This window comes from Euwallacea fornicatus, chromosome 21 (assembly GCF_040115645.1).
Source record: "Euwallacea fornicatus isolate EFF26 chromosome 21, ASM4011564v1, whole genome shotgun sequence".
Classification (NCBI taxonomy): Eukaryota; Metazoa; Arthropoda; class Insecta; order Coleoptera; family Curculionidae; genus Euwallacea; species Euwallacea fornicatus.
The window spans coordinates 1,709,592-1,727,267 of record NC_089561.1 but is presented as its reverse complement, the minus strand read 5'-3'; the positions used below and the strand labels follow the sequence as shown (position 1 = coordinate 1,727,267).

Sequence of the window (17,676 nt, the reverse complement as noted above, 5' to 3'; positions counted from 1 at the left end):
TAAGACGTCAAAGGTATTTCGGATTCAAAGGACCAAATCCTCTTTGCCCTTCGGCCCGACGGCACTGACCCCACTCAGAGACATAGGTAGCTTCTTCCGGCCCTGTTTTTAAGTTTGAACAAGTTAAGTTTTAAGCATAAAAGAAATATTTTATTCAATTACACCCTTTATTGACTTCGTATAAGGAGAAACGATTGGTAAATTTATTTCAGCCGCTAAAATTGATCGTAAAGGGACGGATTATTACGGGCTTTAACTCGACCCTAACTTCCGGTAGAATGGATGCGGTTGCAGCGAAGAGAGGAAGACTTAAAACTTTCTTAGGGAACAGGGAGACAAAATTGTATTGTGGTTGAAAGCACTCAAAACCTCAAACTGCAAAAAATATGAAAAGTTGAAAACAGTTCGGAGGACATATCAAACGAGGCCAGCCCTGGCGCAAATTTGATTGAAGGAGATTGAAGTGTTTAAGAAAATGTCAGCGCTTATATAGACGAAACGGCGATAATACCCTGAAACCAAAACCTGTATGTATTTTTCACACGAAGAACCGTCTATTGGGGCTTCTGGAGGAGGATAAAGTAAGGTAGATCATCCCAAATGATATAAAATCGATTTCAGAGGTACAAAGACCTCGCCGAATTGAGACCGCTGAATACATATGAAAAATATGGTGAAGGCGCGGCTGGGGCTTGATGCCGCTTTGAGGGTTGATTTCTCCCCTTTTAACCCATTGCATCCGCTTTAAAATAATTTGATCTCCATACCGAGTTAACCACAATTCTTTCGGGAATAATAACGCAAGATATGCAACGCTCATGTATTGTCTCATTCACTCAACTTACTCCACCGTAAAACGTCACGGTCGTCTCAGTAAATTCAATTCGCTTTGGAGGTTCTTGAAACCCAAGAGAATCGGCAACTGCACTGAAGAAATAAAACGGAATCGAATTATTTAACTCGTTGATTTATGCATAGTTCGTCACGGTTTGTATTATAGAATCAACGTCACTCATTGCGCTTGATTTGCTTGGACTAATGGGTATTATTCAGTCTTCGCTAAGGTAATAATTGACAATTCACTACAACACCCAACTAGCCCATATTAGGTCCCATAGTTATAAATGGCGGTATGGGCTTATTGGTTTGGCAATCGACGCAACCACGGGTACTGTTTGCCGTGACCATCGATGCATACCAAACTGAATGCCGGACAGGTGGTAGCCGTCTGTCGGGATTTAATTGAGTGCCCACTCCCATGATGGGCTTTAATTCTGTTTGCCTCCCATCATCGTTCAAACGTCGTGTGCGATTTTTAAGCTGAACTTTTCCTTTTTTTCAACCGCTCGTTTAAAAATAGCAGCGAAACTTTCAATGTCAGTGGTAATACAAGACCCGTTATAATGGGTTCGTTTCACTGTTACTTTACATATGGAGCAATGTGAAATGAGATTTTGATTCTAGAAGGTTTGTTGGTAAACGACCTGAGATACTAAGTGGACTTGGCGAACGACGAGGAAGGGACCAACAATCTGAGAATTATCTATTGTCCCCAAGCTATAACACGGCCTATTTCCCCATTCACCACACACAATCAGAGGCGTTTTAATGGAATTTAAGATGAGCGCCATTTGTCATGGGAGCAAACGCCATTGCAATATTAAACGGAAACCAACATTCCATAGTGTCCGCCCAACGCAGTGGACTGCGAAAGCTCTGAAATTGCACTTTTTGCACCGATGTCAATGACATTAAAATGCCCAAAAGAAGTAGACGGAATCAAAGTTGCTACTAAAATTAACAACATTGTGTACCTCAATTCTAATTCAGGCATTTGAGTCAAACAGAGTATGAAGCGAACCGCGAATAGCTTTTAAATGAAACTCCCAGCTGTGGTTGTAGCGGTTGGGTGATTTTAGTAATTTATGCTCACAAACATATCATAGTTTGTATATTCGACCGGAATCCCAAATATATGAGCAGTCGATAAACCCGCTCCTGCTTTCAGGCCAACAGAGCGGTCGGGATGGATCCTTTGTGGTTTCTCCTGCCTGATTTACGTCCCCTGAGGTATTCGAAAAAAAAATAATAATAGACAAAACAGCTTAGAGTTCTCCCTCAATAATTGAATCGCACATGTAGAAAATCAAATTACTCGTCAAATGAAGCGAATATAAAGCATGCCCGATCGTAGATTAATAACAGTTAAGATTAACTGTTCCCAAAGCACCTTGGTCTTGGGAAAACCATATAGACATATTAGCGAGGGGACAAATGCCGCCTCCTCGACCTTTTTTCACCACATCACTAGTTTTTACACTCAACTGATTAAATAACAGGAGTAAGGTAATACTGTGGGTGGCACGTGCAATTACAAAGTTAAATAATTACTGTCACGCTGTAGCCAAGAACATGGGATTACTGGACCGTTATATAGATGAAACATGGGCCGCAGTGCCAGGGTACCAATACCTCATTCGATCGTAATTTATTGCGACAAATCCCAGTCAAGGCGGTGCAACCCAAGATTGCCACGAACTATTTGAATGGATGATGGAGCTGCGTTAACGATAAAATTCTTAAGTAATATTAAAGCAAAATATGTGCGAACGGAAATCTATGAATAAATCCCTTCCTGGTTTACTGGTTATTTGATAGAACCAAAGACCTCTCTTCGTTTCAACTAGGGAAATGGCAACACGGAGATTGACATTTGTTTAAAAGAAAAGTGACGTCATTAAACAGAAATAACTTTTCCATTTCAATGGGCAACGTTGCCGGCTGCAATAAGGCCGTGGTTTTGGGCTGTCAAGGAGTATCCGTCACTGCACCGTTCGACAACATGTAACGAAAATGGGGCAAAAATTTGCAAGGGCTTCGTGTAAAAAGATGCCCCTATAGCAGTTCTACTTGAAATTCTGTTTTAGTCCACAAATAAGACTTCAAAGCAAGCCCAGGCTTGCCTAAATCGAGTATAAACCTGACGGCATATTAAGCCTCGAATTGAGTTCATTATCGATTTGGCCTATTACGAGCCCATAGGATTCAAACGACATTCTTCTTTTATGAATAAGCATTCAAGTCAAACGCCTTTCCTTTTTCCAGGGCGCATATAACAAATATTATATCAAGAAAAGCGGTGAAACCTCAATTTCTTTACAGTACAAAGGAATAATTTTACTTCGTAATTTGAACAGGCTATGCAAATTTGAGTGTTCATACAGGGTGTTCCCAAAGATGGGGGCAGTAGCCCAGGAATGAAAAATTCTTGACAAAAGTTGGACTTGGGCTTATAAAATGATTTCCTAAAACTTTTTCCAAAAATGGTATTTTCGAAATAACTTCTTCCAGTCGTTGAAATGTGATCAGTTACATATTTCAAAGCAATAAATCCATTTTTAACAGTTTCAATACAAAAATGTTGTTTATTTTGGTGCGTGAATGACAGAGTGAAAAATACACGCAGAATTTCATTACTTTTGTAAAACACGCCCTATGATAATATGCTTTTTTGGAACACAGTTTGGTTTATGTACATTAAACAAGAACACATTTTTCCTTTTAGGTTCCTCAGAAACATAAGAAATTAAATAATGGTTAAAAAACTCAAGACTTTAATACTTTAGGAATAAAAAAATGTTGAGGGTAGCCTCCCATTCGCCTGCCTGAAAATGTAGAAAAAAACTGTCAAGTCCTCTCTTATTAACCTTGATATGATATACGAGCGACTCAAAATTCACCAATCTTTTTAACTGGAAGAAAAATTATTTAGAAAATACCATTTGCGCTATCAATTTTTAAAGAGCCACATTTCCAAAAGAGTCAGTTTTTAGAAAATAATTTATAGGCATAAGTACAATCGTTTGACAAGAACTTTTCATTTCCGGGATATTGCCCACATTTTTTGAAACACCTCGTATAGGAAATCGCGATAAGTGGAACGGATTCAACAAATCCTTGTTAACTACCTTGTTATTACTATACTCTTTGAGTAGATTAGGTCGATGTTAAGGAATTGTTTCATTGCTGATTCTAGCTATTAGTCATTCCATTGAACTTGTCCAAAAACGATATCGTGGGTGCCCCGTTAATTTGACTTTATCTCCCCTAATTACCGAGATGTCCAACATCAAAATTCGTTCGCCCTGTACATAACTCGTCTGATGCAGCTACATTAACAGCTCACAAACTCCGAACTACGTATATGGAAAGTTCCATTTATATCTTCCATATTACATTGAGCCTCAACCACACTAAAATGCTTCTCCCTTGCATACTTCATATCCCTCAATTCCAGACATGGTCAATCAATAGATCGCTTCAAGGACCGCTTTGAGGTGAATTGCAACTTAAATGCGATAGAGCGAGGCGAATTGACGTTTCCTATTAGGAAGTTATTCTGCTGCTTAAATGACAATAACTCAGCGACCTTAATGATAGTTCCTGAGCCTAGTTACACTTGCACAAACAACCATTTTTTAGGTCACTAATCCACTCGTAATCATCAATAATAATCGAACATTTTTATCGTTAATGAACAATTTACTGATGGTCGAAGGATGTGTAAGATCTATCGTAAGAATCTCCACTATGTCTACAGAGATAAATTGATGTTTTCGAACCACAGGTAACAGGCCTCCTATATGCGTATACAATCAAACACATGTACTCTTAGAAAGATTGAAATTTGTTCCCGACGTGGTATTAGTTGTAAGTTGCAATGAATATTTGGGAAAGATGAATGATTCCAAAGAAAATGGTTTAAGTGGTAGTACCTCAGTACTAAGTGGTAGAAAACATGCAAACTTTTGGTAATGACAAATATTAATGTAATTAGGGAAGCCATTGTGGCATTGAGCTGAAGCGTACCCACCCAACTCCTCTGCATGTCACAGGTCAACCTTCAGGACATAAGCAACTACTGTAGATTGGTATAAACAATTTTTAGGAATGTGTTTCTGTCGTAATTGCTAATGAAGTTTTCTCGGATCAATTTTATTGAGTGGAAATACGAGTTCTATTTATAGCTTGCTCGTATATTCCGAGGCACACTTCGCTATACATTTTACTGCCAGTCGTCTCCAGTGACATTCATCAGACTTTAAGTAATATTGAATCAGTTGCTGTATAGGTAAATACGTATTTATGATGACAACATGACTTCTTATTAGTTTAATATATTCTTAGAAGTATTTCTCATCGTTGCGGTAAATTGTCACAGAATGTGGGCAAATTACAGAAAACCATAATGAACTCAATGACATATGTTTGTTGTAGGCTCAAACCCGGTTCGTTCAACTCGGCGTCATCATCGTTGGCGTTCCACCTGAGGCAAGGTCTCATCTAAAGGATCGAGATAACTGAACTCTTGTGTTACTGCTTCGTTGACATCAGCACTCCACTTAGCCCAAAATGATCTCTACTGGTATTACTAAGATTCTATTCAAAAAATCGAACTAATGACCTTTGATTGTGTAAATCGTGAAAACGAGGAGCATCGAGTATTGCAGTTACGCCTATTGACTAGCCACGAAAGAGAAAGTAATTTGAGTTGTGTGTTGTAACGGCCAACACAATTCGTATTATTCGGCCGGTTACCTGATGTTAAAATATCGAAATAATGGGCATCGCTAGTTTTTGTATCAGGTTCCCTTGATTAATACATTGGATTGTGCAGGAAGATGTAGCAAAGGGGAAGGTGCTTGTTCCCTTTTGAGATACCCAAATATTCGTCGAGTACCCTTAAAATTCCCGGAGGAAACCTTATTAATAATATGTGAACTAATTCCTAGTAGTGTTAAACGTCACAAAATCTGTAGAATTAAACTTAGATTGTCACAAATCATCAATTTTTGTTCACTGAGTGGAACGTTAAAACATACATAATTGAATAAGAAAACACACGTATTAAAGGACCAATACAAAACCTTGAACTGAAAACCGTAAGCGTATAATATCTAGGTGCTATTTATTTATCAGTCTTATGAAACGACTACGCAACAATAAAATGAATTTCACTTTTATGCTGAATGTCTCACTGTGGTAAATGTCAATGATGTTGTCTCAAGATGTTATATGAATGTCTAACACATATGCATATAAAAAAGTGTAATAACTATTTTTGAAACCTCGGAAGTTTTAAGACAACAATATATTTATTTTGAAAATAATAAACTTTAAAAGTTCAAAATGGAAGTGTTTAGTAACAGTGAAACTGATGAAATTCACATTTTGTACTTAAGCAGTTTAGCAAATAATAGTACACATAACCTTGATATAGGAACCTCACGCATCACTGTAGTATACCTTCTATAATAATGTAATATTGAGTGCTTGGTTTATGAGTATTATTGACCTTGGAACTTGGCATTAATTAAATTGTAAATATCATTTTATTCCTTCTTACTGATAATTTAAAACTGAACCAAACCCCACCTAAGTCCAAGTTTATGGGTTATGATTCTTAAGAGGGACATTAAGCTTGACGTGAAAAGAGGAAATAGGTAACTTAAGAGAGGTGTTTTATTTTCAAAGACACACACCCTTACTCCACTGAAGTTTTCCTATATACCATGTAACGAAATACTTAAAGCTAGTCCACAATGGAATAGGGTAACACATAAGCACACTGCTGAGATATTTTGTGTAGACACTCGGTGTATTGCAAGTTATGTCAAGGTATTATCAAGGTAAATATTTTGGAGGAAATATTTCAAAGGTATTTCTTGGTATTTCCATTCCTAGCAATTTTAAACTACCTCCAACTTTCAGTAACTGCCCTCAAACAAATGCTACTCATTTTTGGGGTAATGCTCAATCAAGTAAATGCCGTTTGTGAGTTAAAGGACTCAATTTATACTAAAAATAAACCATAACTTACCGTTTCTTGAGACATCTAGTTCAACCAAATGTTCAAAATTTTGAATATCTGGTGGTAGCCTCTGAATTTCATTGTCGCTTAATCCTAGCTTCCTGAGCCTTTGGAGCCGAAAAAAATTCTAAGAAGCAAGTGTGGGTATTAGGTGGAGATAGGAAACTTGATTTCTGAGTAAAAAAGTTACCTTTGGAAGATCTCTGATATGGTTGGCATCCAGTAAAAGCTCCTCTAAACTCCTCGAGTACCGTAAAATATCCTCCGGTACGTTTACAAGGGAACAGTGTCTTTTATCAACAAACTCGATTTGCCTGTTGCAGCCCTTGAATATCGGTATACAACGCAACATTGTTGTTAGCTTTTCAGGCACATGTTAACGATTTTTTGAATAAAACGTAAGCACTAATCCGGTCACTATAATAAGAAAATTTTAAAAAAGTACGAAAAACTACTGCTGCATTTTACACACAGTCACCAACAGCACCACTCCCGCTAAACTGTAAACTGAAAACGAAAAAAATCCCTAGAGCCAAGAACAAAAAGAAATTAACGTCAAAATTAACAAGTATACCAACAGAAAAAAGCCAAATGGAACTACTATGTCGACTCCGCTTGTCCACTAATGACACTATCTGTACTATGGAAATTCTCTCAAGGCTCACGACCCATCCTCATCCAAGCAGACAAGAAATAATCACAAATAAATGGTAGAATATCATATATTTACAAAAAGAATAGTGAGATGCTTTTAAAAAATTGCAAAATATATCTGTTAATGCATGAGAAAATGTATCAGTAAAAAATGTAAACTCTGTACATAAATCTATATATCTTGGGCGAAAACCTCCCTAATTTATTTGACATATTTACCCTTAAACGGACATATGTCACTCTAAATTTTGTTTTGTTTTCCTATTTTCTTGGGCGGAGACAAAAGTATCGAATTTGTTGCATTTTTAATTAACAAAAAAAAATTATTTAAAAGAGAATAATCCCTTCAAAAAACTCCATAAACCCTGTAAAATTCTACCCTTAAAGAATAACATGCTCATCTCTCAAGAAATGGAATTTTGAATCCACAAGGGAATGAACCATTGTAACAACAGTTTACCTGAGCAGGACAATATGTTGGAAGCAGAGTCTGCAAGTGGCCTGGAGCATGGAAAGCAGAAAAAGTTTAGTTCAGGGTCTCTCCGAGAAGACATGTCAAGGCCCAAAGTGGTCACAGTCAAGCACCCGGATTCAAACAAGTTAAAGCCAACAGCAAAGAAAAACAAAACCCCCATACAGGCAGATTTAGATGTGAGTAAGGAGTTTGTGAGATGCCGAGAGGAGTGCTTGAAAAGACTAGACTTGAGTAAGTCAAATATCACCCTTCTTCCTCAAACAATAAGAGATTTGACTCATTTGGTAGAGCTGTATTTGTATGGTAATAAATTGGTGCAACTCCCTGTAGAAATTGGCAGTCTCACTGGTTTAGAAATGCTAGCTTTAAGTGAAAATTCTTTGACAAGTCTGCCAGATTCACTGGAGAACTTGAAGAACTTAAAAGTCTTAGATTTGAGGCACAATAAGTTGAATGATATCCCTGAGGTTGTTTACAAACTGACCTCATTGACTACTCTATACTTACGATTCAATCGTATAAGGTATGTAGGTGAGGAAATCAGCAACTTAACTTCACTGGGAATGTTCAGCTTAAGAGAAAACAAAATCAGAGAGTTGCCTGCTGGAATTGGCTGTCTCATTAACTTAATCACCTTTGATGTGTCTCATAACCACTTAGAACATCTACCTGAAGAAATTGGGAATTGCAAAAATCTGAGCACCTTAGATCTACAGCACAATGAATTACTAGATATTCCTGAATCAATTGGAAACATCCAGCAACTGACAAGACTGGGTTTACGCTACAACAGACTAACTTCCATACCCTCTAGTTTAAGTAAATGTCGCAACATGGAAGACTTCAATGTAGAAGGCAATGCAATTTGCCAGCTTCCAGAGGGACTGCTGTCAAGCCTGAGCAAATTAACCAGTATTACTTTGTCAAGAAACAATTTTTCTGCATTTCCATCTGGAGGTCCTTCACAGTTCACTGATGTAGATTCAGTCAATTTGGAACACAACCAAATTGATAAAATTCCTTATGGAATTTTTTCAAGAGCTAAAAGGCTGACCAAGCTTAATATGAAAGAGAACCAGCTGACTTCACTTCCTTTGGATGTTGGAACTTGGATCAATATGGTGGAATTAAATTTGGGTGAGTCAGCTAAACACATATGACCATACTCACGTCACTATGAAGAATGAATTAATTTGTTCTATTGTCCAATATTATATAATTTGGCCAATAAAAATCTTCATCCTTCCTAAAAAGTTGTACAATTTCAGGAACCAACCAACTGACAAAACTTCCTGATGACATTCAATGTCTTCAAACTTTGGAAGTCCTGGTACTCTCTAACAATCTCCTCAAGCGAATTCCTCCAAGCATCGGCAACTTGAGAAAGCTCCGCGTGTTAGATCTGGAAGAAAACCGGCTGGAACAGCTACCCAGTGAAATCGGCTATCTGCGAGACCTGCAGAAATTGATTGTACAATCCAACCAACTCACCCAACTTCCACGTGCCATTGGTCACCTGACTAACTTGGTATTTCTTAGTGTGGGTGAGAATAACTTAAGCTACTTACCCGAGGAGATCGGCACTTTAGAGAATTTAGAGTCGCTGTACGTTAATGACAATCCCACGCTACACAATTTGCCCTTTGAATTGGCCCTTTGTTCAAACTTACAAATAATGAGCATCGAAAATTGTCCGCTGTCACAAATTCCTGCGGAAATAGTTGCTGGAGGACCTTCGCTGGTGATTCAATACCTGAAAATGCAGGGGCCCTACAGAGCCATGTGATGCACATAATCACCTAAAAATGTAATATGTGATATGGTTTGATTTAATTCAGCGTCTCACACGTTTTTGTTCTGAGATTGTTGTCTCCGAGATGCTCATCAAATAGCTTTATGTATGTGTATCTAAAATGTTGTTTTCTCTAGGTAAGGGTTACCTGACTAAAAATAGGGATAGTTCTCATGTTCCGGTGCAGTTTTTGTTTGCATGTTAATGCAGATAAGTATGTTATTGATGGTCAGAAAATAGTAACAAAAGCATTTGCGAGATTTATCGATTCCATGTTCCATGTGGCAGTTATTTGTACGAAGTGCGTCCGGAATGTGAGGTCAAGTCTTCTCGTTATATTAAAGTAAGAATAATTCTGCTTAAAGGTGCATTTTAAGGTAAAACTGTAGTATTTGTTCTTGTCGGTTAGACAGATACGCGACGTCAAGTGTTATTTATCCGCTTCATTTCAGGTCGTTACAATATCGACTCGTTTCCTCTTCAATTAATTTAAGGACCGATAGACCCTCTAATTATACACGATGCAACGTATAATTTTTTTTACCCCTTACTTATATATGTATATATATATACAGTATCGGACAAAATTATTGCAACATTTCAAAAATGTTTATTTAAAGGGTTGTAATAAACTAATCAAATACCTATTTTGCATAAATCTACTATTTATAACGATTGCCCAATATATATAAATAAAATAATTGTTAATTCATTTTTTTGTACTAATTAAAAAAAAAACGTTTTCGCGCTGGACATAAATATTGCAACAAAATATTTGACTTACGATATATATTAAATTTTAACATTTGGGCCCTGATTTATTAATATTTGGTGTAATACCCACGTGACTTTACAACATCCGCCATTCTTTTTGGCATTGAATTAAGTAGGCGATCGATGATATCTGGATTAACCGCCTTCCACGCACCCTTTAACTTTTCGTAAAGTTTATCACCGTTCTTCACATTTCTGTCTATAATATTTATGTCCAACATTTCCCACAAGTTCTCTATTGGGTTGAGATCAGGACTTTGAGCAGGCCACTTCATTACCTTGATTTTGTTTCTTTCTAGCCATTCTTTTACAATTTTTGATGTGTGCTTTGGATCGTTATCATGCTGAAATTCATATCGAAGTAGCATAAATTCCTCTGTATATGGTTCCAATTCATTTTTCAAGATGTCCCTATACATGAATCGATCCATCCTGCCATTTATTTTATGCAACGGCCTCGTACCAAATGCTGAAAAACAGCCCCACACCATAACCGATCCACCACCATGTTTGACAGTAGGGCAAATTTTGGATCCAATCTTTTATTGGGTGGTCGTCTCACATGAATTATTCCATCACTTTTAAATAAATTAAATTTCGATTCATCGCTGAATATGACTCTTTTCCACCGTTCCGGTATCCAGTTAATATGCTCTTGTGCAAACTGTAATCTTGCCCTGACATTCTTCTTGCTCAGCAGTGGTTTCTTAGCAGGTCGGTAAATTCTAAGGCTTCCTTCGACAAGTCTCCTTTGTATAGTTCTACTTGAGATAGTTGATTCCGAAGTTCTACTGATTTGTGCCAGAATTTTTGTAGAAGACAGGAACGGATTCTTTTTTGAAATGTTCAAAATTTGTCTGTTAGTTCTACTGTAGATTTTCTAGGCCTTCCGGGATTTTTAATTGGTACCATAATACCAAACAAAAAGAACCATTTTATTATTCTCGACACTGTGGATCTTGGAACTTGTAAATTTCTCGAAATTGGGGATTGTTGATACTCTTTTGATAGGCATCAATTATTCGTTTTCGAATACAAGAGTATGTTTTACTCCTTGCCATTGTTAAATCTTAATATAAATAACTTCTTGAATGACAAATTATCACTCTTCGGTACAAGACTTAGAGAAACACTATTTTAAAAATGAACATCTTATTTGTTGCAATATTTATGTCCAGCGCAAAAACAGATTTTTTAAATATTTGTGAAAAACAGTCTGTTTACTTTTTTTTTATTTGTTTATTATTGACGACCAGTATGAATAGAAATTCTATACAGGGGAATTGTTTGTTTCGTCCATTGCCATTTGTAAAATAGTAATTTTTTAAAAGTTGCAATAATTATGACCGGTACTGTATATATGAGGGAGAAAATCATCCGGCTCGGCTATTAATTCTCTGAAACAATTCGTAACATTTGATGAAATTTATGAAAATGTACGTGACAAAAGTGAAAAGCATGAGAAAAAACGTCTATGAAATATAAAAACCTGTCCATCCTGTATGCATATCGAAAATGATGCAATTTTGACCACGGGTCTATTAGCATTTTTCTATTATTTTAGAGAGTACTATCGTTCCCTGAAACATCTCCATGATGATGTGTTACTCCCTGCATATTAATTCTAGCATTTATGATGATTTCAAGAACTAAAAAGAACAGAGCTTTACGTTGCCAGCTTTAACGATTAAAAATACATGCGTTTTGTTTTTCATCAGTCATTACTTCTTACATGTGATACAATTTTTTTATTATTAAGCCCCGCGCTTAACTATTCCTTCCTACCTTGGACTTTTTATACCTCTACCTTTTAATATATAAATACAAATCGACTCAAAGCGAAACGGTAGACATATTTTAAGGTATCTGATTTCCCGGCTTAGATAGCCAATAAGTCTTTATCGATTTTTTTTTATCTTAGAACCTGTAAGTGAATGTACTAAGTTCTTCTATTTAATGATGATGAATGTTGTAAAATGATACGTACAATTAGAGAACATATAGAGAATAATATTGATAGAAGTGCATACCTTGGAAAAAGTTGTTGCTGATATTAAGTTTCGATAATAGCAGATCGTCTGTGTCTATATAAAAGTAAATTAGGTACGTATTAAAAAAGGAGAAATTATTGTTAGTTGTTTGCTTAAATGTTGCTACAGATTAAATGTATTTTATTGACTTCATCGTGTCTTTTTTTGCATCACAACGACCCCTCACTTAAGCACAATCATTGCGCGAAACCGATAACAATCCCCGAGCAAAAATCCATCACGTGGCAACATCAATCATTGAAATTCCCGGGAAAAGCGGTAAGAACGCAAATGGTAAGCAAAGGAACGTTTTTGCTGAAACTGATTCATTTGTCTTGGATATCAAAATATCTGAGTACGATTCTGTACCCGACAGCGCAATTCCGCCTTTGTTTATACTTAATGCTTAATAGCAGTTGGACCTCTTGACATCTATACCTTTTGTCTCGAATCGTTTAAAATTGATATTCTTTAGTGTTATCGCTTATCTCTAACGTGATTTGTTTCTCGTCGGACAAGCGTCCGAAACCACTATAAAAGCAGGTTTTTAGGGCTCTAGCCACATTATAGCCCGACAACGATCCAAAGATAGTTTCGCGAAATGAATCACTGGAAGGGATTAGCGGTGAGTACAATTTAATTGCTAGAAATTGTTTATTAAACTGATTTTAAGTGCATGCAATGCAACAGGTTGTTAACTTAATTTATCAAAGAGGGAAGAAAGCAAGACCTACATTAGATAAGTATCATTCAAAATCTTAAGTCGAGTCATAAAAATGTATTTTTTGGCACTCTAAAGGTGCTCACTGTTTTGGAAAATATTGGCTTGCCCAGGCACCTACACTCGGCCTATAAAATTTTTGGCAATTCGCAATGTGTGAACAGCACCGTATTTACCCTTTTTTTTTAATTTCTGACTGCATTTTTTTTTCTTAAATATAACCATTACAGGTTTTAGTGGTGTTCGGCCTAGTCGCCCCTTTAACCAAAGTGCAAAGCAGACCGAATAACGATGAATCCACTACAGAGCCTACGACCACTTCTGGGCCGCCGCCGTTTTATAAATACGCTTTAATGGCACGATACATCATCCATCTTAACGGTGAGAATTTATTTATGTAATTGAATCAAAATCGATTACGTTCCGACGAGATTCGTTACGGCATTAAGCTTATCGGGAGAAAAGGCAGCCAACGGTCCACACACCCTACGTTTGGTGGTCATTCGGCCAGACATTGCCCTATAAGAATTGCTCCGCGTCTTCCTGAGATATCGACGCTCGAATTTTCAAAAATGTCATAAAATAAGTACAAAAGTTGGTTTCCGAAGCATCGTATTTTACTCGATGGACAATCTACCTTTTATCGTTTTATCTATTATGCCAGCAGACATTCCTCATCTGTATTTGTCATCAGAAAACTCGCCGTCCTAGACATACACTCAAGGAGAAATCCGAAACCACTTCACATTCAATTGAATCAGATACGTGCCTCATAGAAAGATTTTCTTATCATACTACCTGGCCCTTAAAGAGAAACTGATTAGTGTCAGAGCTTATCGACAGTTTGCTCTAAAAAACATGCAATTGCAGGAGAAAGATATAAAGTTTCTGTGTAAGTCCAAAGCTTGACGAATGAGGTCACTTAAAACACAGAAATTTGTTGCACAGGTCAATTCGTTTTTCCCACTTCAAAGTGTCTTTTTTCCTAGAATTATAATTAATATTAAAATAACTAAATTATCTGTTTACACTAGAAAAATGTGATATATAGGAAATCCCTTATGTATGTCCGATAGTCACGAAATGATACAGACGAATTCTCTAACAGCTTGAGTAAGTACTTGATTCAATGATTAAATCCTTAACTTTAGATTGGGTGTCAATTGCCACGATATCCACTCAAACCGACATCGAAGGATACCCGTTCGTGGGCCTGAAATCCCTGAGTGACGGCACTGAAAGCAACTCTACGGGAATCCCCTACATTTATATGTCCGACATGGATGTGTCTGGAACGGATCTTTTGGTAATGCACTTATGCGTGATGATATGAAACGATAATGATTTCCAACTAAAATAGAAAGACAAAAGAGTGACGATAATGTCGACTCTGGCGCAAAGCGAGTACTGCAAAGACCGAAGCCTCGATCCTCAGGACCCTCAGTGTGCCAAAGTCATCATAACTGGAACTTTCATAAAGGTATGAACACAAGTGATAAAAGCCCCGTTGCACTTAATTGTAATCCTGATTTTGCAGATTAACAATACCAGCGAAGAATACCAATTTGGGGAGGATTCGTTGTTTGAGAGGCATCCTGCCATGAAGTCTTGGCCAAAAGGTGAGATTCCAGATTTTTTTCCAGATTCATTTTATAATTTCTCTTATTATCGCTTATTCCAGGACATGACTTTTACGTCTCTAAAGTGAAGCCCGAGCAGATAATTGTTCTGGATTTCTACGGGGGCGCTCATAAGGTAACCCCGCAGGAGTACTTCGATCCAAAGATAACCGCAATGATAAACTTGGATAATTACTACAAAAAAGCTTCTGTGATTGACATTAAAAACAACGCCTTTTAGGATATGGAGAAATATGTTTTAGTTTTAATATATTTTTTCAATTTGTTGTTACAGTTGTAAATATAATAGCAAATATAAAAACTTAATGCAACTGTCCAGTATTTACAGGAAAATCAAGGGATGAGCATAGAGGAAGAAGTTTGCAGTATTTTTTTTTTATAATCGTCTGCATCCTTAAGCTTCCCGATTGACCTTTAAATATACTTTTTCAGTGGTGTTGGGTTACCTATACGCTGCGTTAATGAGAATGCAACAATATTGAACAATGGAAAAAAAGTATAATTCTTACGCTTCCATTATCCGAGCTAAAGTTTAAAAAGAGACGTAAAGGGAACGTTATACTCAATACAATTCTAAGAGTCATCTTTAATAATTACTTATTATGCCACGTTAGCAGGTTTTCTTTCGCGCGAGCAGTTACTCTACACTTAAAATGCGCGTGAAGGCATTATCATCATCATCATCATCACCTCTCGCTGCTCTCGAACATATATACTCATAAAACACCACATATCTTAATTTCAAAACCTTAAAATGAGAATATCTCTTCTTATCGATGATCGTTGCCTGGTGGTAGGAGTCGTCCCCGCTCAATTCTTCTTTTCCTTCAAGAAACATCTGCGTAAAATTAAAAAAAATTATTATTTTCTATGGGTTAGCTACGGCCTACATAAGAAAGTACATAATCAGCAAGGAACATATTTCATGGGATGTCGTCTTCACTTTTAGCTTCATCTTGATCAGCAATATCACGATTGGCAGGCTGATGATCTCACGACTTTCGGGGACACTCTTCGAGAGGTCATTGAGAATGAGGAGGAGGTAACTAAAAGAGAGCAACGGGAGTTTTAAAATTAAGTTTAAAGTTTAGAACGAAATATCGCCTTACAGGTTAAAAAAATCCAGTTGGAACAGCATATTGAGTGAACAAAACATCGTTTTTTCGATATTTGCATCGGATAGCTTTCAAGGTCTTTTTAAATACAACCCGTACACGTATGAAATTCTCGACTAATCAGACGGTGACTGCTCCGGCCTTTGCCCCTTAATTTTTGGCTGCTCATTTACGGCCAAATGTATTATGCTGCGAGTAAATGCTTACTATATAATCTGTTAAATTCACCCCAAAGAGCTTCAATGCACGCCTGTTCGTAAGTACGTACCTGCATTCTAACTTTTATCTAATTTAGCTACTGACTTTTTGCGGTCTTCGTAAGTGTTTAGCTTTAAGTGAAGCCCCCAGTGGCACCTTTAGAGATTTAAAAAAATTTAAAGCTCAAGTAAAGCCATTTCGAAGCGCGCATTTGACATAAATATTACTCTTTTTTTGCTTTATTAAAGGTGCAGTGGCGTATCAAGGCGCTCGGATTTTTTTTTAAATTAAAAAGATGTTTTTAATTATTTTTTACTTTATAGTTTCTTCTTTAATTTCCACGCCTGGTGGAATAGACGGTAATTCGTAATACGTTAAAACTCAAGAATGACGCAAAAAGGGCCACTTTAGCCCATGGCACTATCTTTTACCGAGTAGATTTCCTTATGAAAAGTACTCTTTTCAGAAAACTGTAAATCGAGGCTATTTCTAACGAATTATTGAAATTTTAATTAACCAACACGAAGTCACATACAGTCTACCCTTAAAACCAATTATGCGTAGGTATTACGTGATGTTTATTTGTATTAAACATTATCTATTTTTAACAAAACTCGTAAAATTTCTAAAATTGGCTCACAAATAAACGTTGTTTATGAAGGAACGTGTTTATCTGGCAGTAAATTATTTGCATATTCTGTTTTGACGGTTCCAATTTTTAAATATTGGCTTGTTATGATATAAATGCTTTAAGCGTGTGAAACGATAATTTCGTTGTTTATCAACGCCCTTTATCTATATAGATAAATACTGTAATTACTTCCAATTATTGAAAAATTACCTGTTGATCTTCTCTTTACTTCTGACTCGTCAAAAACTTCGAAAAATCACTACTCACTCACTTTTCGCAGTTACCAAAATTTCCCCTATGAAGCCTTTGCGATTAAAATCTCCATCTCTCTGAAACACACAAGATGTTACATGAACTGACAACAACCACTTACCCTCCCAGTTTCTGCTTTCTCCAACACCCTCAACGATTTCTTTTTGTATTCATTTGGTGGGGTTGGAGCCCCGGAAAGGAAGGGGAAAGTAGAAGACTGGATGGGGAGAGGGAGAAATAATCTAAAAGAATCTAAGAGAAGACTAGCTATCAAAGCAGCTATCGAAACTAGCTGATTCGATGCAAATCAAATAAGTTTGTAGTTATGCAATAACGGAAACATTGGAATGGGTCATGATCTAAAGCCAGAGAAACTGTTTCTTTTGATTTTATTCTAGGGACAGGTTCATGATAATAGCTTCGATAGCAGCTTTAATTTTTTACAGAATTTATTCTAATATTACGATGACTTTTACTATTTTTTTGACTGGAGAAGCTCTGAAGATACTAGAGTTTTCAAAAC

General features: G+C 36.7%; 3 protein-coding genes across 7 annotated transcripts in view; 2 read left to right on the top strand and 1 right to left on the bottom strand.

Annotated features, from left to right (window-relative positions):
* Window positions 1–7,387, bottom strand: part of scrib (scribble) — a 44,022-nt gene extending 36,635 nt beyond the window's left edge. For all 4 annotated transcript variants that reach the window (XM_066294541.1, XM_066294544.1, XM_066294543.1 and 1 more), the window contains exons 1-2: window positions 7,062–7,387; window positions 6,881–6,998 (exon numbers count right to left, since the gene is read on the bottom strand). In XM_066294541.1, the coding sequence (XP_066150638.1) occupies window positions 6,881–6,998; window positions 7,062–7,223 (280 nt within the window). In that variant the 5' untranslated portion in view covers window positions 7,224–7,387. The remainder of the gene's footprint in view (window positions 1–6,880; window positions 6,999–7,061) is intronic.
* Window positions 7,388–7,748: 361 nt separating this feature from the next.
* Sur-8 (leucine-rich repeat protein shoc-2) overlaps window positions 7,749–17,676 on the top strand; it is a 35,870-nt gene continuing 25,942 nt past the window's right edge. The window contains exons 1-2 of one of the 2 annotated variants that reach the window (XR_010733219.1): window positions 7,749–9,137; window positions 9,269–10,366. Coding sequence is in view for 1 of the 2 variants with exons in the window: in XM_066294546.1 (XP_066150643.1) it covers window positions 7,961–9,137; window positions 9,269–9,786 (1,695 nt within the window). In the remaining variant the exon portion in view is untranslated. Of the gene's footprint in view, window positions 9,138–9,268; window positions 12,750–17,676 lie in introns of those variants that run through there. The other variant, XM_066294546.1, reaches the window with a different exon arrangement.
* Window positions 13,001–15,268, top strand: CREG (Cellular Repressor of E1A-stimulated Genes). The gene is made up of 6 exons (XM_066294550.1): window positions 13,001–13,221; window positions 13,548–13,698; window positions 14,469–14,623; window positions 14,678–14,797; window positions 14,855–14,936; window positions 14,999–15,268. The coding sequence occupies exons 1-6, from the start codon at window positions 13,198–13,200 to the stop codon at window positions 15,175–15,177; spliced, it is 711 nt and encodes a 236-aa protein (XP_066150647.1). The 5' UTR covers window positions 13,001–13,197; the 3' UTR covers window positions 15,178–15,268.